Below are 23,266 nucleotides of genomic sequence, written 5' to 3' on the forward strand. Positions count from 1 at the left end.
CATGTAATCTTATTTTCGGAACACCTCCAATTACATACAATGAATGCTGGGTAATAATAATAGAAGATGCAAAATCTATGGCTAAGGTAAAATATAGAGCTTCTTTTTATTTGTCGTTCCTTTGAGTTCTAAATTTTATTTGATTCATTTCTTATTTGAAACTCTTTTGATATATTGTGTGAGAGGGCAATGAAATAATAATTTAAAGCATCATGACGTTGTGTAAATCTGTTTTTTTTTCATATATGGCAAGAATACAGTACAGTTTCCCAGTGCGGCAATTCTGTAACCCAGTTACAAACGAAATCAGACTAATATAATAATAACCCTTCCTGATTTAAACTTCAACCATTCTTCAAATTCTGTATAAAACCTGTGTCTTCTGTAAAACAGGGAAACAGGGGAAATGAAGGTAACAAACCCGAGGCAGACCCTTGTTTCTATATAAAGCTATGTTCGGAAACAACGCTATGAAACAGGGTTACAAGGGTTACGAGGGTAACAGACCATTCTTTCTATTCTAAGCTATGTTCTGAAACAGGGTTACAAAGGTTACGAGGGTAACAGACCCTTGTTTCTATATAAATCTCTGTTCTGAAACAGGGTTACAAGGGTTACGAGGGTAACAGACCCTTGTTTCTATACTAAGCTATGTTCTGAAACAGGGTTACAAGGGTTACGAGGGTAACAGACCCTTGTTTCTATTCTAAGCTATGTTCTGAAACAGGGTTACAAGGGTTACGAGAGTAACAGACCCTTGTTTCTATATAAATCTCTGTTCTGAAACAGGGTTACAAGGGTTACGAGGGTAACAGACCATTGCTTCCATTCAAATGTCTGTTCATATACTTCCCAGTATAGTGCATGCATTTCCAAGTTAAAAGAAAGAGATAACCTTAATTAAGATACCACTAAAGACACCCACACACCTTTCGCTTAATGTACTAACTACCCCTTGAAATTGGTTTTCACCCTCCCTCACTAGGAATTCACCCCTCTCCCACCCTATTACTTCTACCGGTCTGGGTTTGCTCCCTAATGATGAATACATCCTTGAATGTTAAACATATCAAACTCATTAAATTGATTTTTTTGCATCATTAAAAATCCAAAACTTAATGAATACAATGTCTTATAACCTGGAATTATACTTTATGTGAAAGGTTTTTAACATCTAGCGGCACTTCATGAAGTTAATCAAAAGATAGAGGGGGTGTATACATGTAAGGGTATTTCTATATGATATGTGATGCTTTTATCGTGGTAATAACATGAAGATACTAAGTCTTGTAATATTGAATAAGGATTTTTATTAGAGGAGACTGAACAGCAATTGACCTCTTAACGATTATTTAGTAATATGTAGGTCCCTAATGGCTAATATTAAGTTCATGAGGATCCAAAGTACTGGTAAACTTATAATTCATCTTGCAGCTATGACTGTTGTGTTGACTTTAGACAATTTAAGGGGTAACATATAACATGAAACATTTTATTTGAAAGTTTTTACATCGATTCTGTATAAGGTACACAGAATTCTTGACATAACTGATTGTAATAAAAATGGCTTTTGAATTAAAAGTGGTCATAATTAATCTTAAAAGCATTACAGAAACAGAAATTGTTTAATTGTTACAAGGTGATTGGCTCAGCAGGAATGGGGGTGTTATCAAAACAGATCTATTTAACTTTTTTATTTTTCAATTAAATAAGATCAAATTTGAAAATTTCTACTTAAAATTGCATCACCTAAGTTTTCTGATTTTAAAGTATTTTAATTTGTGAGAAATAAACTCTTAGACTAAATGTCAAAGATGGCAAATGATATATTTATAGTTTTAATTGTGTGAAAGACCGGTCAAATTTTTGAAAAAGGGGGGGGGGGGTGCTGATATTTGAACGCATATTTTAGGAGTATAGTCAGAATAATTATTGCAATCATTTGTTGGGGAGTGGAGCACATGTCCATTGTTCATATTATGACACTTTGATATTGGTTTTTATTTCATTGAATAGGTCAAGAAAATGCTACTGTAACAATGTTGCAAAAAAAATTTGCACTTCTGGATTTGTGCTTGAAAAAGAGGATGCATGGGTTCCCCCAATTAATTGATAATTTTTTGAATGGGTAAACAATATCCCAAGTACAGTTGCTTCTAGCAGTTGCTTGGGGCTTGTGCAGGCTGGCCAGTAAGAAAGGTAAAATTTTTAGAAAACGAATTGAGATGGGACTCCTCTAGTTAGTGTATAATTATATGAAAATTTCAAGTGTCAGGACTATGTTTACTTATACATGCAGAACAATTTTAATAATTTTTAACCCCCCCCCCCCCCCCCCGACCCCCACATGTAAGATCTACATGTAAGAACTACACTGCCCACTACATATATATCTACCCGGTAATTGAGATGCATTTCTTCAGTCGACAGAAAAAACTTTCTCAGTGATATTTAGAAAATTTACATAGATTGTATCTCAATATGCATGTATGTGATAAAATTATACATGTATTTGAAAAGTTCAACTAGTTCTATATATATAGTTACATGTAGATTGCTGCAGACAACCCTTATTGTTGAATATATATTATGAGGTGTAATAAAGTATCAAATATCGGTAATAACTGATCATGAACTTCTAATACCGGTATAGTCACAAATTTGCATTGGCAGCTCATTTTCCCTGATTGTCAATATAAATATTAATTGGAGCAAATAATTGTTATTTCAATCTTCATATTAAAAAAAATCTTAAATTGATCTGTACTAATACAACTGAAAAGTTTGATAAGAAAATTAGCCACTATGTCATTGAATGCATTTTTCTCCTCCTTGAAATTTGCATGTATGTTTACTTAATGGATAAAACCATGCATAGTCATAATTTGAATTTCATTATCAAAAAATCCTGCTGGTATGATTCCATAATATAAGTTTTATAAATCTGAGTGACAAGTACAGGTATTCAGTTGAATATGAAATTGTATTTTGATAAAACATGTTCATCTACATCCAAATACGCCATTAGGTTACATGATTACCTGGCATTATAGCATATAGGAGTGTTTGTTTCATTGCAAAAATTATGTGTTTAATTAGGATCTACAATTTTGTGTGACCCAAATAATACATAAGGTTAATCATCTGAGCGCCCAGAGATACGTGCAAATCTTAGTTATAGCTGACTGCATGCATTGAGTTTATATAGACTTTTGAAATTTTAACTTGTTTAGTTTAATATTATGCATTAATTCCCATTCCCAATAGGATAATATATTAATGTACCGTATATACTCGCCTATAAGTACGGTTCGCCTATAAGTCGGTTGCCTTTTTCCAGCTTTGCTGTTGACTCCCTTATAAGTCGGGTTACTTTTTCAGGACAATTGATGTACAGATACTCTCAATAAAATACCACATTTTATCATACATGTTTTGAGTTCTAAAAAAAATTGTCCTTTTTCACCCCATAATTTCTTCTAGACTATTTCTATCATGGGTCTATGATGTTAATAACTTTTGATTTAAATGCCATTATTTTTATAACACTAATTACAAGTTGGTAATAGCTTCAAAACTACCAGGTATTTAAATAGAGTCCTTTTGAAAATATGATGATAGTGATTTATTTCCTTAGTGACTGATTAAGTTGGTAATTAGCCCCTTAAACTGGGGTGTTGGCTTGTGTTGTTTTAGGTGACATGACCCCTATATCTATTATCACCTTAGGTGTGAAAAACAGACTGCTTGAATTTTCTTTTTATGAACACAGGTTCAATGCATTTATCATAATCTGTTTATTATCTAAAAAGAAATATAACTTACTTTTCTCTTGTGAAATTTTTTTTACTATGTCTCGCCTATAAGTCGGACCCCCACTTTTCACTCAATTTTCTACTCCCAAAAAACCGACTTATAGGCGAGTATATACGGTATCAAGTTACCGAGCTTGATTAATAATTAGATTATGGAAATATCAATAATTTTAAGAAATAACCTCATCACTACAAAATAATGCATGTATGATAGTATGTATCAAAGACTGGACTGGACGTACATTGTTCTAGGAGATTGAAGAAATGCACAATGGGTTGCATTTTTTTTAAAAACACTTAAGGTAGTCCTATACTCGGCACTAAATGGGCTCAATCATTAAAAGCTTAGCTTAAAATGATAAATATACATTCTAGCAATACATATACAAAAGAAAATATGTATGTTTACATGCTAGTTTGTTTGTTATCACCTCTCAGACGGGTGTACCCCCTTGCGAAAATTATTGACAATTATTAAATTTGCCAGACGTCCGTTTTTCCTAAAAATAATGACCAATTTTGGGAAAATTAGAACTGAACATACAAAATAGAGTATAAATATTTATTTAAGCCATATTTCATCAATAATTTTGCGTAAATTTTTGTAAGCAAGTACGCTAAAATGGACCTGATGTATCAAAATAGAATACAAAAAATGCAATGCTAGTATCGCGTTTGGTAATATTTTTACTATTTTATGGACTCAAACTTAAATTCATGGTGTTTATTATATAGATTGACATCTTAGAAAAAAGATTTGGTAAAATAAATTATATGTTGACGGATTACTTTTCACGCTATAAGCTCTAAACAAAGTAGACCCTGACGAAAAAATCCGTAAAAATCACATTTTGCTACAGTTTTCTGCCTAGATCTGTCAACAATGTTAGATATCATTTAAACATTAATTAATTGACGATTGATTGAATTCGAAATAGCTTCTCTCCCTAAATTTAAACCGGTTTTAGAAAAAGAAAAAGAAAAATTCGGGGGGGGGGGGGGGGGGGGGTCAAAACAAAGAAGATATAAGCATACCTGAGATCCTGGTTAATCAGAAACTTCGTTTTTCATTTTACTTTAACAGAATCGAGTTTCTCAACATTAATCATTTCTATCTCTCATAGAATACATATATTACATGTACCGTTCTAATTGTTTATTATTGCCATTGTTTACAGCAGCGATGTAGAGCAAAATCAATACCGGGTATCAAAAACGCTTTGTAAAAGTCGAACCAATATTGTAAAATCCGTATTATGACGTAGTGCGATACTCGGACTACTTTAATTGAAGAAACAATGTATTTTGTTTGTATATCATGATAATTTTTTTCATGATGTATAGAATTGAATTAAATTGATTGAGATCAGGATGATATTGATATACATGCATATTAGAATGATGTTCATAAATGAAACTTGACATCCATACATGCATGTACCCAGTATATATACATGTAGATATATACTTTGAACATTCAATTTGAGATTAAATAGGCTAATATCCTAATAATTTAATGTACTTGAACTTGAATAAATTAATGTAAGATTTTCTATCACCTGGATGAAATTAATCTGCAGAAATTGGTGAATTAGAATTAGAGGATGAAAGTTGAAAAAAAAATCCATAGACCCTTAATTCCCAAATTAAGGAAAATGCAGCATGTGTGTTTTAATAATTTTACATATGTCTTTCAATTTGTTTTTAATACATGTATTGTGTTTGATTGAATAATTTAAGTAGAATGTAGCCCGGGGTGTTTTTGCAACTTAAATGAGAGTGGGCTGGCCTGAGATGAACCAATGAGACACACTGTGTATACCTCATTAGCACTAATTGTTCTTTCACAGACCTTAATTGCAATAAGCGAAGAATTCTTGTGTCTTTGTAACGGGTACGTTCTGTGTATACCAATCAACCAACCTATTGTTCTCCTAATGCTACAATCAACAGAGCAAAGGTACATATACACGACACGTGAGATTTTGAGAATTGGAAAGAAATTAAAAACTATAGGGAAATTCTGAATGAAATTGAAAGTTTTTATAAGAATTGATATAATAAAAATCATGAAAACATTGACTGTAATCTATATAAAATTTTAACATACATTGAAAAAAAAACAACCCCAATGATAGAAATTAATAATCAGATACCCGAGCGGTCTTATTGGAATCTGGTCACCTTTTGGTACCCCAAAGAACCCAAATGAATCCCAAGGATACCCTTGAGAACCACAAGGATACCCCTGCTAACCCCATAGATACATAAAAAAAAATCCAAAGGTCACCCCTGATACCCAAATGAAGCCCAAGGATATCCCAATGGTAAAAATTGATAACTGTTGATACTGATTGGAGCCCAAAGGTCAACTATTGGTACCCCAAGGATACCTGTAGGAACCCCAAGATACCCCAATGATAGAATTTAATAACCACCCCAATGGCTGTACTGTAAAACATATTAATAATTAATACTTACGGTAATGACTCAATGGAGTATCATAAAAACAAATCTGAGTACCCCAAGGAACACTTATATGATACCCCAATACATACTGGTATGATAAAAATAATGTTTCTCCTGACTTTGAATATCTGTACACTTTGGATGAATTTAACAATTAGTGTTGTCAAATTGGTTGAAAATCATAATCGAGTAGCGGGGGTGGAGGAGCATAAACAATTAATATTAATCATTAAAAATTTTACTGTTATTAAGTTTAAGTTGAATATTAGTTATTGATCACCAGTTAGAAAAGAAGACGTTTAATAATTTCTCAATAGATCATTTGTCAAATGTCAAATATGCCAAAGTGTAATGTGATTTTTTTTTTCAAGAAAAACAATTTTTTACAAGTTTATACCCCAAATTATATTTTGATTTTAACAGACCATTTTACCAATTAAGAAGAGTGTAATTAATGTAAGTCAAAAATAAATAAAAGGTTATTTTAATTATAAGAAAAAAAACACTGTCATTTTATTTATGGTTTAAGGAGGGATAAATAAGAGAGTAGCAGAATGCTCACTTGACAGACACCAAGGTACCTGTTAATTGCAGGTAGACACCCCTTGTATATTCGTGGTAGCTCTTGGACAGGGATTAAAGGGCCATCTTGTCTTAAAATTAAAAAGCTTATGCTATTCTGAAAAAAAGTACACCACATTTTGCCAATTCCATTGAGGTTTAAGAAAAATATGGCCATTTAAGTGAACCCATCATTTCCACTTTCCTCTATTTAACACAGATTCACAGAGCTCTCCATAAATAAAGCATCTTTACCTAATCTTTTAGAGGTCAACTGTTGTTCAACCTCCTTAAATAAGAAACCTTATTCAATACTACATACATTTACTTGATATTATCATGATCAAAGCATCACATCACTTAGAAATCCCTTTACATGTATACCCTCCCCTTATCTTGATTTTCACAAGAAGCATTAGTTTGAACACTTTAACATAATATTATGAGACTTGTGGCATATTTCTTACACATATTTGAAAACAACCATCACTGATATTTAAAATTGCATCTTTTTTTGGTAAATGGATGATTTGTAGCATTTTTATTCACAAAAAGTCATGTCGCCCTACATGTGATTTCTTGTTTTCATGAAAAACTATGCCTATAATCATATTTAGTGGATATCTTATATATTCTGGTTTCTAGTCTCCTTTTAACTTTGCTAAATTAGTAAGACCTACAAGTGTGATGTGTGCGTTTAATTAAAATGAAATTCAAACAAATCCGGGTACCTGGGGACGGATGAGAATTCCATAAAAATGTTCAAATTTTACATGTTTTTCTAACATTTTTGATGCATATACACAATAAAAGGGTAAAAATATGTTGTTTTTTTGTTCATTTCAAAAGTAATTATCATAGCCGATGTTATTTCAAGGTCAAATGTACATTTACATATCCTACATGTAATGGTAATGGAGTCCATTGGAAAGAGGGTGGCTTTTTCAATTCTGTAAATACATCTAAAATACCATTTTTTGATAGGAAGGAGCAAAAACTTTTTTTGACATATTGTATACTTTGATAACTGCATTTGTCTACATGTAAAGTTCATTTGAAATAAAAATCTGCTGTTTTAAAAAAAATGGGTGATATAAGTCAGGTGGATTAATTTTATTTAAAAAAATCAGACAGCAAAATGGCTGCAAATTCAAAAATTTAATGATTTTATTGATAAAAACTGTTTTAAAGCATTTATTCTTATCTCAGTAATTAACAAGAGACGCCCCTCTAACTAGTGATAATCATTAAAAATCATTTCATGAATTTTAGCAACACTCATAAGCCTTCATATACATCAACTCTCAATTTTACAACAATATTGACGGGTACTTTATTCGAAACTGTCCCTTGCTACCTTATATAGAAACAGTCTGTCACCCTCGTAACCCTTGTAACCCTGTTTCAGAACATAGCTTAGTATTTAAAAAAGGATCTGTCACCCTCATAACCCTTGTAACCCTGTTTCAGAACCAAGATTTATATAGAAACAAGGGTCTGTCACCCTCGTAACCCTTGTAACCTTGTTTCAGAACAGAGATTTATATAGAAACAAGGGTCTGTAACCCTCGTAACTCTTGTAACCCTGTTTCAGAACAGATCTACATAGAAATAAGTGTCTGTCACCCTCGTAACCCTTGTAACCCTGTTTTAGAACAGAGATTTATATAGAAACAAGGGTCTGTAACCCTCGTAACTCTTGTAACCCTGTTTCAGAACAGATCTATATAGAAATAAGTGTCTGTCACCCTCGTAACCCTTGTAACCCTGTTTCAAAACAGAGATTTATATAGAAACAAGTGTCTGTTACCCTCGTAACCCTTGTAACCCTGTTTCAGAACATAGCGTAGTATAGAAAAAAGTGTCTGTCACCCTTGTAACCCTTGTAACCTTGTTTCAGACATAGCATAGTATAGAAAAAAGGGTCTGTCACCCTCGTAACCCTTGTAACCTTGTTTCAGAACAGAGATTTATATAGAAACAAGGGTCTGTAACCCTCGTAACCCTTGTAACCCTGTTTCAGAACAGAGATTTATATAAAAACAAGGGTCTGTTACCCTCGTAACCCTTGTAACCCTGTTTCAGAACATAGCTTCGTATAGAAACAAGGGTCTGTTACCCTCGTAACCCTTGTAACCCTGTTTCAGAACATAGCTAAGTATAGAAACAAGGGTCTGTTACCCTCGTAACTCTTGTAACCCCGTTTCAGAACATAGCTTAGTATAGAAAAAAGTGTCTGTCACCCTTGTAACCCTTGTAACCCTGTTTCAGACATAGCTTAGTATAGAAAAAGGGTCTGTTACCCTCGTAACCCTTGTAACCTTGTTTCAGAACAGAGATTTATATAGAAACAAGGGTCTGTCACCCTTGTAACCCTTGTAACCCTGTTTCAGACATAGCTTAGTATAGAAAAAGGGTCTGTCACCCTTGTAACCCTTGTAACCTTGTTTCAGAACAGAGATTTATATAGAAACAAGGGTCTGTTACCCTAGTAACCCTTGTAACCCTGTTTCAGAACAGAGATTTATATAAAAACAAGGGTCTGTTACACTCGTAACCCTTGTAACCCTGTTTCAGAACATAGCTAAGTATAGAAACAAGGGTCTGTTACCCTCGTAACCCTTGTAACCCTATTTCAGAACAGAGGTTTATATAGAAATAAGGGTCTGTTACCCTCGTAACCCTTGTAACCCTGTTTCAGAACAGAGATTTATATAAAAACAAGGGTCTGTTACACTCGTAACCCTTGTAACCCTGTTTCAGAACATAGCTAAGTATAGAAACAAGGGTCTGTTACCCTCGTAACCCTTGTAACCCTGTTTCAGAACATAGCTTAGTATAGAAAAAAGTGTCAGTCACCCTTGTAACCCTTGTAACCCTGTTTCAGACATAGCTTAGTATAGAAAAAGGGTCTGTCACCCTCGTAACCCTTGTAACCCTGTTTCAGAACATAGCTTAGTATAGAAAAAAGTGTCTGTCACCCTTGTAACCCTTGTAACCCTGTTTCAGACATAGCTTAGTATAGAAAAAGGGTCTGTCACCCTCGTAACCCTTGTAACCTTGTTTCAGAACAGAGATTTATACAGAAACAAGGGTCTGTCACCCTCGTAACCCTTGTAACCCTGTTTCAGAACAGAGATCTATATAGAAACAGTCTGTCACCCTCGTAACCCTTGTAACCCTGTTTCAGAACAGAGATTTATATAGAAACAAGAGTCTGTCACCCTCGTAACCCTTGTAACCCTGTTTCAGAACATAGCTTAGTATAGAAAAAAGTGTCTGTCACCCTTGTAACCCTTGTAACCCTGTTTCAGACATAGCTTAGTATAGAAAAAGTGTCTGTCACCCTCGTAACCCTTGTAACCTTGTTTCAGAACAGAGATTTATATAGAAACATGGGTCTGTCACCCTCGTAACCCTTGTAACCCTGTTTCAGAACAGAGATCTATATAGAAACAGTCTGTCACCCTCGTAACCCTTGTAACCCTGTTTCAGAACAGAGATTTATATAGAAACAAGAGTCTGTCACCCTCGTAACCCTTGTAACCCTGTTTCAGAACATAGCTTAGTATAGAAAAAAGTGTCTGTCACCCTTGTAGCCCTTGTAACCTTATTTCAGACATAGCTTAGTACAGAAAAAAGGGTATGTCACCCTCGTAACCCTTGTAACCTTGTTTCAGAACAGAGATTTATATAGAAACATGGGTCTGTCACCCTCGTAACCCTTGTAACCTTGTTTCAGAACCAAGATTTATATAGAAACAAGAGTCTGTCACCCTCGTAACCCTTGTAACCCTGTTTCAGAGATTTCTTTTTAAAAAATGGTCTTCCCTCTTTTAGACAAATTTGTACAAGTTTTTCTTAAATGATTCACCTTAACTAAGATATACCTGGTCCTATTTTGACTCTACATAAGGATCATAATTTTTCGTTATTTGTGTAACTGGGTTACAGAATTGCCGCATTGGGAAACTGTACTGGATTTGAGACATATCTATTTTTTTTAATAAGAAACCTCTACACGTTATACGAAAAACGATGACAGTGAATTTATTTGTTCTTTGATTTGTAAATCAAATAATTGGTAGCATTTTTTGTAATATATGATATAGAATATGCCTGTTGCGCCATCTACAGGGGAAAGCTATGAAAAACGAAACAACACAAAATTATGAAGTTGCTGTCAATCTGATGCCAGTATTTTTATAGACTAAAAGATTGGTTTATTCTTATGTGTTAGGTTGTAAGAAGTTCGCGATATGGACCCCAATCAGTGGAGGAATTTTAATACTCCATATGGACAGCCTCCTGGTGTGGGTTCCAGTGCTGAGCTTCCAAGACTGGAGTTAGTAACCCAACAGACTGTATTCAGTCCAGGTATGTTTCTATTATAATATATACTGAGGTTACCAGCTGAGGTTGGTATTTATATTTAAAAAGAAGTCTAATATCTTAAGATATATAGGTATTACCATGGTTACATGTTGAATAAAGATAGGATAGTACATAGACATCATTAAACAATACATATTTTGATCATTGGCACATTATCAGTGCTGAATCTCCATATGGAATTCCAAAATGAAAACTGTAAGCCTTCAAATTCTCCCTAAATTCAATATGGTCTGCAACTGTATATAATGATACATATGTATATTATATATATGTATATGTATACATGTATCTTGATATAATGATAAATTTATATTTATATCATTCACTGTGAATCATCTAAAACCATGAAAAATCAACATCTAGCACAATTTGAACTATGTCAGCCATTTCGCCAACATAACCAATGATTCTGATTTGATACTTAACAGTCCACAAATTACGATACCTAATGTCTTGTATATTTATTTCCAACATTTGATATTGCATAGTTTTGTACCAAAAATACAATGCATGTATCTAAAAGAATCTTCATTAATAATTGAACTGTACTGAATGACTTTTGGTTTAAAACAGGATTGAGAAAAAACTTATGACATAATTCATTAAATTAATTAACAATCATGTAAATTTTTAAGTAGTGATAATGTCAGGAGATAACTTTTTAAAGCTATCTAGTATCTACCTGTAGTTTTGTTTTTTTCTGAACAGGCATATTATATTTTCTCAACAACTTATTTGATAATAACTTTGATGTAGAAATTACATGTATTTTGATGTTTCATTATTTATGAAATATATTAATTGAAGATGAAGAATAATAACAAAATTGAAAAGAACTTTGCATTTGTTACATGTTTTTATGTATTGTGTTTTAGGATTTGGTTTACCTCAAGGACCACCAGGACTGTCGATTCCTTCTCATCATGGTGCAATGGTGGAGAATCCCGTTCATGGGGCATTTGGTCTGCCAAAGGTGTCTCTACCTACAGATTTTACTAGTGCTTCCATGATGAGATCTACAATAGGGGAGCCTTTCAGTCGCAGTATCCCACCACAGTACACATCGGATGCCTTAAAGTCCAGCCAGGAGGTTGAAAGAGGCCTGTTGAATTTAATGAACTCCCATCCGCTCTCTTTAGACCTCTCGGGACCACCTCCTGCTCACTCGGGGTCCACCAATCAGTCCATCTCTCGAAATCCATTGGCAGCTGAAAATCTCATCAATCATCAGCCATTCTCAATGAAACTACAAAACCAAGCAGAGCCTCTCAGAATATCTGTTCCCACGTCAAAGGTTGGTTACAGTGAGATGAGGAGTCCCACCAGTACGCTACTGTACGGCTTAACGAGCCCTGGCTTGGAGGACCGATCTCACTCCGAGACAGCATTCAGTGCATTTTCTTCAACACAAACGTCCAAGGCTGAACAGTTTAACACCTCTCATGGCATGAACTATGATCCGGTGAGCCCTGTGTCAGATGTAGGGCAACAAAACGACGACTTTGCTCGTATGGACTTCCAAGATCTAACTCAAATGGATCCTTCTAGAAACTCAATGAAATTAAATCAGAACTCTGTAATAATGCAGCACATAAATGATCCTAAGTCTGTCTCGCGAGATATGGGATCGGATCAGAATTCATACATGTCCAGCCACAACTTCATGCATGGCTCTCCCTCATTTCATGGTAACCACGGTGTTTCCAGTCCTGTTCATCGCTCACCACACAATGTCAGTCCCCACATCCCTTCAAGCAGGGAGAGCCCCCAGGTACAACCCCCCTCATCCAGTGTATCATCACCCATGGTTCAGACAGCACCTGACCCCAGAACAAAAAGTAAGAAATCTAACATTCTCATGCGTAGCAGATCTGGGGATGAAAGCTCGGTGGGTAGAAGTCAGTTACAAGACATTCCGCAAATAGATTGTGTGGATGTGCCCACAAGTAATCAGAACTACAATTTACCAGGGAATTACTCTTATTGTGCCCCAAAGAACCATGCAGGCAGCCCCCAGAGTCTTAACTCCTTCAGTCCCCAGTCTTATAGCCCCCACATGCATCAACCAATGCAAGGAAGCTATCAGAATATTCAAAATGGTCGACATTCAAGCTCTTCTCTAGGAAGCAACAACTCCCCTGTGATAAATGACTACACATCACTGCCACAAACAGTAATAGGAACACAGAGTTCTTCTGTTCCATTAGTGTCTAACTCAATGGAGAGTTCATTGCTCAACCATGTGATGAATACTACTACCAGTTCTATGTTGTCATCTAATTCTCTTTATACTAGTAGCTTGTCCTCGTCTTTGCCTGCCCCAAGTGTCTCTTCATCAAATCCCATGCTTATGTCATCCATGCAGAGACCATCAGTTGTTGATCACCAGTCAAGTGTAAATTATACCTCAAATTCTGGGAATTCAATGAAGTTAACCATGGGTGATTCTTTAGAAATGCAGGGGTTAGGAATGGTCGGAAACAGCAGTTACCAAGCCGTGTCTACGGAAAGCAATATGTACACTGATATGGACAACTATAGCAATAGATATGATATGAATGGCCCTTGTTTGGCCTATGAGGAGAATCAGAGGAGAACGTCTACTATTGATGAGGATGCTTTGTCCAGCCTCATTGGGAGCCACTCTGCTCCTGGTCAGTATCCCACCCCTCAGCAACCCATGCAGGATCAGGGCCCAGGGCTAGAAGAGTGGAGCTCCTTAAACAATAGAATGCTACCCTCCTCTAAAACAGTAGCAGTCAAACCGGAGGTGGATGATGAATTTGCTCACCTTCAAAAACCCCCCAGCACACCTGCAGTCAACAAACAGACCCAGAGGACTACAAGTTTATTTCAGAACCACACACAAAACACAAAACCATCTCCACCCCCTGTGCAAAAACCTGAAATTAAGAAAAACCCAAACTCTGGGTTTCTAAATTCTTTTCTAAGTTTTATTCAAGGAAAGAAACCAGAAACCTTATCAAGTGTAAATACTTCGGTTGTGAAAAGACCAGAACTGCCAAAATATATTCCGGAGCCACCAAGACCCAAAGCAGTGCAAAAAGACCGAAAGTTTGACAGTGATAGTACATCACCCAAAGCAAGCTCTGTGTACTCGCCATCTACTTCTCAGGCATCCACCATATTTTCCGATGAGGAGGAATCTAGCAATACAAACCCCAGTAACAAGGTACAGGGTATTGTACAGCATATCGGTGAAGATGGGAAACCCAGTCTGAAAATGAAAATCAGTTTGGGAAAGGGGCGGGGCTCGGAGAGTGTCAAACACAAAACTGAACTCCAGAGAGTGACCAAAAGGAGAAACTCTAAACACACAAAGAAGAAACGCAGAGATGGTTCAGATGATGCATATGTGATGTCCTCTGGAAATGAAGATGATTTTGATGAATTTTCACCTGAATCACAGATTTCCGAAAAACCTTCTCATCCTGAAAAGTCTGTACCTAAAAGGCAGCTGTCTTCTCGGAAAGCCAAAGAAAAGGCGCAACAGAAGAGTAAGTAGAGTCTGGAATATGAGGCAGTTTTTTTTCTGTTAATTATAAGAATTTATATATAATTATCTGGAAATAATAATGGGATTTGATTAATATTTAACTGATTCTATTTTTTCTTTCTATCCACAAGCTTTAATGGTGGAGTTCTGGTAGATGAAACATTAAAAACAGCTGAATAGCTTGTCTAATGAAATCTTATCTTTATACCCTATGTTTATTTTTTCAATGACTTTAATAGTACCTGATTTTATTAGCACCTATTTTAGTGATGTCATTTAGCCTAAAACATGATACTTTGATATCATGTACGGTATATGATTTTATCAAACATTTTACCAGACAAGTTTTCTCAAAAGTATAAATTGATACATGGATTACAAAGGCATAACCAAAAAACAGATTAACTTGTTTAATATTAAAATTCTGAAAAATCAGCCATAATTCTCTCTCTTGATGATCTTCAGTATACCTATAGTAATCCGTCATTCAACAACCTTTTAGAAAAGTATGTTGAGTCAGACAGTGATGAGGAGACACTGGGTCCCATCATACCGTTCACCAGGAAACCCCCGAGTGAAGACGAGGCATACGACTCGGACCGAGATCCAGACTGGGCGCCTTTTGCTGCAGTAAGTTAAAGACATAGTTCATTGTAGTAAGTTAAAGACCTAGTTCACTGTGGTAAGTTATAGACCTAGTTCAGTGTAGTAAGCTAAAGACCTAGTTCACTGTGACAAGTTAAAGACCTAGTTCACTGTGACAAGTTATAGACCTAGTTCATTGTAGTAAGCTAAAGACCTAGTTCACTGTAGTAAGTTAAAGACCTAGTTCACTGTGGTAAGTTATAGACCTAGTTCATTGTAGTAAGCTAAATACCTAGTTCACTGTGGTAAGTTAAAGACCTAGTTCATTGTAGTAAGCTAAAGACCTAGTTCACTGTGACATGTTAAAGACCTAGTTCACTGTGACAAGTTAAAGACCTAGTTCACTGTGGTAAGTTAAAGACCTAGTTCATTGTAGTAAGCTAAAGACCTAGTTCACTGTGACAAGTTAAAGACCTAGTTCACTGTGGTAAGTTAAAGACCTAGTTCATTGTAGTAAGCTAAAGACCTAGTTCACTGTGGTAAGTTATAGACCTAGTTCATTGTAGTTAGCTAAAGATCTAGTTCACTGTGGTAAGTTAAAGACCTAGTTCACTGTGGTAGGTTAAAGACCTAGTTCACTGTGGTAAGTTAAAGACCTAGTTTATTGTAGTAAGTTAAAGACCTAGTTCATTGTAGTAAGTTAAAGACCTAGTTCACTGTGGTAAGTTATAGACCTAGTTCATTGTAGTAAGTGAAAGACCCAGTTCACTGTGGTAAGTTATAGACCTAGTTCATTGTAGTAAGCTAAAGACCTAGTTCACTGTAGTAAGTTAAAGACCTAGTTCACTGTGGTAAGTTAAAGACCTAGTTCATTGGACAAGTTATAGACCTAGTTCATTGTAGTAAGCTAAAGACCTAGTTCATTGTAGTAAGCTAAAGATCTAGTTCATTGTAGTAAGTTAAAGACCTAGTTCACTGTGGTAAGTTATAGACCTAGTTCATTGTAGTAAGCTAAAGACCTAGTTCACTGTGACAAGTTAAAGACCTAGTTCACTGTGGTAAGTTATAGACCTAGTTCATTGTAGTAAGCATGCCCCGAATTTGCCGAGCTTTTACGATTTACTGTACCAGTTATTGGCTTCGTGATAATAACATAGTAAAAATCCGTGTTCATGTTGATTTTATACTCTGCTAAATGTAGTTTGAATTATCCCCCTTGTGAGGTCAGACTAAAGTATTCGGGGTCATGATACATTATAAACAAAACTCATAAAATAATTCGTCTATTATCATACGGTAATACACCAAATCGTATACTATTCAATACATAATCGTGCAATCAGGCGTTCAATTGCGCTACGAATCTCTCAGAAATTCGTGAATTCCTTTGTTTATACATGTAAAATGTATTGATTTTATATGTCAAATCAAAGAAGGGATACAATAACGTATTACAAAGAGGTAATATTCTATTTTTAACTTATTACGTCACTTCCCCCACTGCTGAAAGTGCAAAGATGTAAAATCAGCGGTAAACAATGATCGTTTAAGCTCATGTATAAAACATATTCAAGAAAGTTTTCAAGCAAACTTACTTTTCTTTATTTGAAAAAGACGTCTGAATTAAAAAATCTTGGATTGTCGCGTGCTATAAACCCGAACTCTCAGTTTAGCCGATAACTAGTCTTAGCCGATAACTGGTACAGTACCAGTATAGATTGAATAACCTTGCAGGTGTGTACACAGTATAGATACATGTAGTTTTTGGCATTGATTTCAATGTGGACTGTGTAATGTTGTTTTGTTTCAGGAAACCAAAAAGGAACCAAGAGCAAAAGCAACCAGAGGAAGAAGGTATTGTTCTCTATCAATGTCTAAATTGATAATTTTTTCAAAAAGTGTAAATCAAGTCTGTCTAAAGTTTATGATTTATAATTTTGTCCTTATTACAAACCAAGGTTATTTTTAATGGCCAAAGTCACAATTGTTTAGTATCTTGTCTGATCCAAATAAATGTAATGTGTTCCCCTCCTACCTCATACAAATGAATGTATTTTGATTGTTTATATCATATTTCTTTACTGACAAGGCGGAAGGGTTCCATTAGACGATCTATAGAGATGGAAAGTGAAGATCTTGAAATCTTAAGGAAAAGGGTAAAAGTGATCACCTCTGTTGAGCAAAAGCCTGCCTTAACAGAGACAAAGTCTGAACCTCCAGCTCCTGGTCGTGTGTTCAGCCTCCCGGTGTTCAGGGTAAGGAACAGTTCATAGGAGGCATGTTCATCAGAGCAGGTACTTTTGAGCACTCACCAAGATTTATGTTACAGGTATAGGAAATTAAGTGAGGGCTCATATTCACTTGCTCTGCTGAACATGGCTCTGGTGTTCAAAGTTTATGTAGGTAACAATTTTCCTTGCGGTTGAGTAAGTAACAATGTTATGGTACTGTGGAATCATTAGAATTCGTGGTGGTTCATTTTTCGTGGTATTCGTGGGTAGCCCTCGCCCACAAATTTACATCCTCAACGAAAACTAATTATAAAAGGTTTGATTTACCTACTGAGACTAAAAACTGAATCATTGACGAAATTAGATCCCCACGAACAAGCAATAAACCAACAATCCACGAAAATTGGCCCCCACGAAATTAAATGATTCCACAGTATTCAGATTAGGTATCAGTTGTTTAAAGGAAATAATATGTTCACTGTTTTAAGAAACCAACTATCTGGTGTTCAGAGTAATAATTTCCCAGTGTTCAGAGTAAATAATAATGTCCCTTAGTCTCTAGTTTATCAAAAAATGGGACTATTAGAAGGCCCTGTCCCTATTCTAAAAGGTATCTTTTTACGCAAAAATTTTAATTTTCTCAATTCATCTTAATGGTACATGTTTATCCTTTAACGTTAAAAACACATAATAACTGACCTTTTACTTCTATTTCTGTGTTAAAACAGCTCAGCGATATTTATATATTTATTTTTAACATTTATCATAATTATATTTATAACAAAATGTACATTGAGTACATGAGCTTTGTTTTGTCACTAATAGTCTCTGTTACATTTACATTTTACAGATAGGGGATTTTGTGATAGCCAAAAGTGACTTAAACAATTTTGAATGTTTTCCAATATGGAGGATAGATCCAGGGAAAATGATGAAAAAGTATGAGTTATTTACCGACAAAGGAAAGATCCTTCACATGGCAACATGCACTGTAAGTAGTTGTTGGATTTGGTGCAAAGATGAAATAATACATCAAAACCATTCATTTCTTGTTGATTTGGATGATGAAAGTTTTTAAATTGACATGAATACTTGGAGTGGATATTCAGTTGAACTATATCTCGAACAATGAAATTTCAAATACATGTACAATACATGTAGATATGTTAAAGTGTGTTGGAAGGCCCAAACGCAACCCTTATGTACCAGTATCTTAACTTCAATGTATTGATCTCTGTTATCTTTTTCAGGCCATTTAAGTATAAAATAAGGGGAGTTTTACTGTAATTGATTATCAATTTATTTTTCAGTACTCCAGCTGCTTGCCAAAGATGGACCTGGATTACATCCCAGTCAAAGTGACGACGATAAGGAATGAGAGAGATGGTCATATTGTGGAAGTGCATGAAGCTGATAGGCCAAAACCAAAACTAGATTCCAGGTCAAATCAAACCATTTATATCAGGATTAAACACAGTTCTCATTTTTCGAATTTTTATGAGATTTGTGACAAAATTTGGTGCAATAATTTGCAAAGAATTTTAATGAGATTTCCTGTACAATAAGTGTATACTGTAGACGTACTTTTGTCCGCGTGGTATTAATTTACGCTATGAACGCGGGCACAAATATTCCGCGGAATTTTTTCCCTGTGTACTTAAAGTGCATTTTGGAATGAAATTTTGAAATTGTATTACATGAATAAGGATAATCGGAAGTTACTACATTATAGAACACTTGCATATACTTGTACCCAATGTATATCTTTTTTATCTATAAAAACTGTCAAACAAATTTGTATTGGTATTGAAAATTCACATAATAAATAATTTAATCTCCTAAAGATTTGAATTTTCGGTAAATTTACTTGCATGAAATTTAAACTTCTCCCAGCTTGAGATAACGGCACGTGTCAGACGACAAATAGCCCCAAGCGGGTCTGTCTTTCAATGACCCAATTAACTACACGCTAAGACCCGTGTTTTTACTGCAATTTTTATATCCCTTTGTGCTCTGACTTTTAATTGATAAAACTGATTAACTTATAATTTAAACGACATTTGAACCCATAAATTGACAGTTAATAAAGATCACAAGACGAATTTAGCCAGCGTCGTAACATCTTGACCGCTAACTTATGACTACCGACCAGTGCACAACCGATAATTACTGTTCACTGTGAACAGTTCTTACAATTGAAGTCCAAAGTTGGACAAATTCTAGGTAATGAAAATCGCTAAGAACTAAATTTTATAATAATTATTCAAATGATTTTTATTTTATTCAAAGAATCCGCGTAAATTTATACCCGTGGATTAAATTGATATTGTGATTCCGCGGAATTATGACCCCGTGGAAAAAAATACGTCTACAGTATTTGAGCATACTTTAGTTACCCTACAGCATGTTTTTCATTTTGGTGTATGTATAAATGTTTTGCTTGCAGAAAGATATTCCATTCCATTTTTTACAATCAGTTTATTAATTTGTTAAAAGAAACATGTAAACACATGTTTAAACAATAAATTGCTCTCTTTGATGACTCATGCGGGTTATGAAGGTAGCAATCATTGCAAAAAAAATTACATAACCTGCTTATGCAGGTTTGTATTTTTTCTGCAATGTTGCCACCTTCATATTCCTCATGTTTTGCTTGCACAAAGATATTCCATTTACAAGTAACGTATGCTGGTGTCTTTAGTGGAGATGTTGCGTATTGTAGGTTGGAGACGGAGTATGAGGAGGACCCACTGGCAGACATGTTCAATGTTTACCTCCAGATTTTCCTGAGCTGTGCCTTAGAACCTGGATTCCTGATGGCAATTTTGGACTCCAAAGGTTAACACAGAGAGAGAGAGAGAGAGAGAGAGAGAGAGAGAGAGAGAGATACATTAGTTATGTAGTTTTGTAGGTAAATATACATGTACTGGGGTACATATACATGTATATCATAAAATTACACTATAAGTATCACAAATTTCAGAAACCTATAGTTATCTCTCAGACTTATTTGGATAGAAATGTAAGCTTTTGTAAACTTATGATTGTTTTTACAGAGGAATTTTATCTGGGACCTTTGAACAGTATTGATGACTTGATTGACAAGAAGTTAATTGAAATTGATGCAAAAGTCCAGTGGAAACAAAAATTCAAGGTAGTTTACTGACTTCTGTATGAAGACTTATTAACAATAAAGTTTTATTTATTATGATGCATTTTTAAAAGTACGAAGACAGTGCTGATCAAATTTTGTATTGGCCATCATTGTACAGAATGAATTACTGTTTCAGGAAGCTTTACAATCCAAACCTCACATCAGAGAACTGGATCGGGCAGACCTTAAGCTATCATGCCAGGTAAAAAAAAATTATTCTTTATAGATGAATAAAAAGTTTTGATCTCTTTGACTCACTCGCATGTATTAAATGTCTCTGATTGTTTTTTTCAGGCATGTCGGTTTGCGAGTGAGCCCGCCTTAAAGTCTGTTCACTTGTTCGGACAATCTTACGACCACAAAACCCTGGTAGAGAACAAGGCCTCACTTGTAGATGGCAGCATGGTAAGAGGAACACCTCAAGAAGATTTCTTTGTAGGTCGTACTTTTGAAAAAAAAACCTCTGACTTTCAGTTTGAATATACTCTGCATTATTCATGACTCATTTTTGAGCTTCAGTTAATACTGATACAGGATTTCTCTGCAGGGTGTTATTATTTTATTAATACAGTGTTTTTCCAACTGCAAACAATTGAATTGTATAGGTACTTGGCACTGTAGTGTTTGAAATGCTGGTGAACTTCAGGGTTTTGCATGAACTACTTGCTCCCTGATCCTGGCTTTGTGTATTGTGGATTATCTCCTTGATTTTATTTGCAGGAGTTCCTGATTGGAAAGACAGCCTCCCTGTATGTCATGCCCTACCACAGTCTGTATCATTTCAAGTACAACTTGTCCAAAAGATGTCAAGCCAAGGTAAATACCCATACATGATAACATTGTTAGAGTGTAAGTTAAACAATCTCTGTCAGTTAAATTTTACATGTATATGATGTACAAATACCTGTGTGTATTTCAGGGTAATAAATCAGATGTGAAAGAAAAAAAAAATAGACTGAATAAAACTTCAAATAAAATAAAATCTGATATGCTGATTTCAATCAACAGGTAGACCTTTTAAAACAAGCAAACAGTAGGTTGGCAAATCCTGAGATTCTTGACAAGTGTCTCAACAACAGGGTGTGGGTGCTCAAGGTAGGTCCCAGAGAATGATTGATGCTCAAGGGCATAGTCAATTATTCAACAACAAGTTGCTTTAGTTTGAATTGAAGTTTTGTGTATAGTTAAGTAAGCTATTTTTCTACCAATGATTTCATAATTTGTTTCATATAGTTTTAGAAATATATTGAAATGCATATCATGTAAATACAAAAATCCAAACCTGACAGAATAGATCAGTCATCAAGTTATTATGAAATGAGGTATTGATGTTATTATTGGTCTTTATTTTCTTTATTTCTAGATTTTTGACGATCTGAAAACTTTGCTGGAGAAAGGATGATCTTTGTAGTGAGGGATGAGGGCATCAAAGGCCACCTGTTAACAGTCAGAGTCAGTCTAGTCAGCTCAATCTACCAATTATAGGGACCAGATTCGCATCATTCTCTTCATGCAAGGAAACATGCACATGTACTTATCACCAAAGCTTAAAGGACCCAAATTGTAAAATCAAGGCTCATCTTAAGTGTTTATTTTTATTCATATTTTTGTTCCTGGTTTGTGAGGATTGGAGAGTGTAACTGATGTTAACCAATTATGGTGCCATATGTTTCAGTCTACATACATTTATAAAGAGTGTAATAGGCATATCACAATCTTAGTTTGGGATACTAGGCTTTAATCAGTTGCAGTTCATGTTGATCTGATATTTGTTACTATTGAAACACTGCCTGAACTGGAAGAACTTTTCAGTTTGGAAAACATCACATTATTGAAGGAAATGATAGGCATCACAGTGTAACTTGCTCCCATGAGCTAAGTATGCTCCCCTACAGTTTTTGTAAATATACAACAACAGTATTCAAGTACCAAAAAAAAGTTTAAAGGTTAGAAAGTGACATTGGTACATGTATGGAGTTTCACAAACATGCATGTTTCAATACATTAATTCTTTTCTGTTAGAACATCACTATAGCATGCCAAATAAGTCTTATAGTTTCAATGACAACTTGAAGAGTTTGTTCTTATCAGTGTATGAATTAACAGCTTAGAATCTTGAAAACTTCAGATTTTGTTCCAAACAATGTGCATGCTTTTGGGGTTTGAATCAAGACTGTAGTTGTGGTGAGCAGTGGACCACTGTAGTGGTAGTGCTTTAAAGGCTGATGTTATATGTTGTTGCGAGTCAGCATAATGCGTATGATGAAATTTTGTGATATTCTGTACTATGTAAGTTTTAAACTGTGACTTAGACTCAAAACTAATGCTGATTGTCATTGTTAAGGGGTTTTATACTGTGTACTGTGAGGTATGTCGTGTCAACTATTATTTATGTTTTTTTTTTTTTAAAGATTATTTTAAGCTGATACTGTTAATTTTAAGAAATGTTACTTTTATATGATAAGTATATATGTTTTGAAAGTGATAGCATTTATTTTAAATGCTGATCAGAAATGATTAAACAAATCAATGATGCAAT

The 23,266-nt window shown here is 34.8% G+C and overlaps 1 protein-coding gene across 2 annotated transcripts; it reads left to right on the forward strand.

The window, feature by feature from the left end:
* LOC128164983 (uncharacterized) lies at window positions 1-23,265 on the forward strand. Of its 2 annotated transcripts, none has more exons than XM_052829118.1 (15): window positions 1-86; window positions 11,086-11,222; window positions 12,116-14,758; window positions 15,260-15,387; window positions 17,153-17,196; window positions 17,432-17,597; window positions 18,424-18,564; window positions 18,884-19,014; window positions 20,296-20,411; window positions 20,630-20,727; window positions 20,864-20,929; window positions 21,022-21,162; window positions 21,448-21,543; window positions 21,736-21,822; window positions 22,091-23,265. In XM_052829118.1, exons 2-15 carry the CDS (start codon window positions 11,105-11,107, stop codon window positions 22,127-22,129), a joined length of 4,014 nt encoding a protein of 1,337 aa, XP_052685078.1. In that variant the 5' UTR covers window positions 1-86; window positions 11,086-11,104; the 3' UTR covers window positions 22,130-23,265. The 2 variants fall into 2 exon arrangements, with proteins under 2 accessions (XP_052685078.1, XP_052685088.1); XM_052829128.1 differs by having other exon boundaries at window positions 2-86; window positions 21,022-21,132.
* Window position 23,266: the final 1 nt, after the last annotated feature.

Source organism: Crassostrea angulata, chromosome 1, assembly GCF_025612915.1.
Source record: "Crassostrea angulata isolate pt1a10 chromosome 1, ASM2561291v2, whole genome shotgun sequence".
NCBI lineage: Eukaryota > Metazoa > Mollusca > Bivalvia > Ostreida > Ostreidae > Magallana > Magallana angulata.

Excerpts from the sequence above, each read along its gene's own strand:
- LOC128164983 (XM_052829118.1), top strand. The coding sequence starts at position 11,105 with ATGGACCCCAATCAGTGGAGGAATTTTAATACTCCATATGGACAGCCT. Across the intron at positions 20,728-20,863 it reads AGTGGAAACAAAAATTCAAG|GAAGCTTTACAATCCAAACC; the intron begins GTAGTTTACTGA and ends TTACTGTTTCAG. Across the intron at positions 20,930-21,021 it reads ACCTTAAGCTATCATGCCAG|GCATGTCGGTTTGCGAGTGA; the intron begins GTAAAAAAAAAT and ends TGTTTTTTTCAG.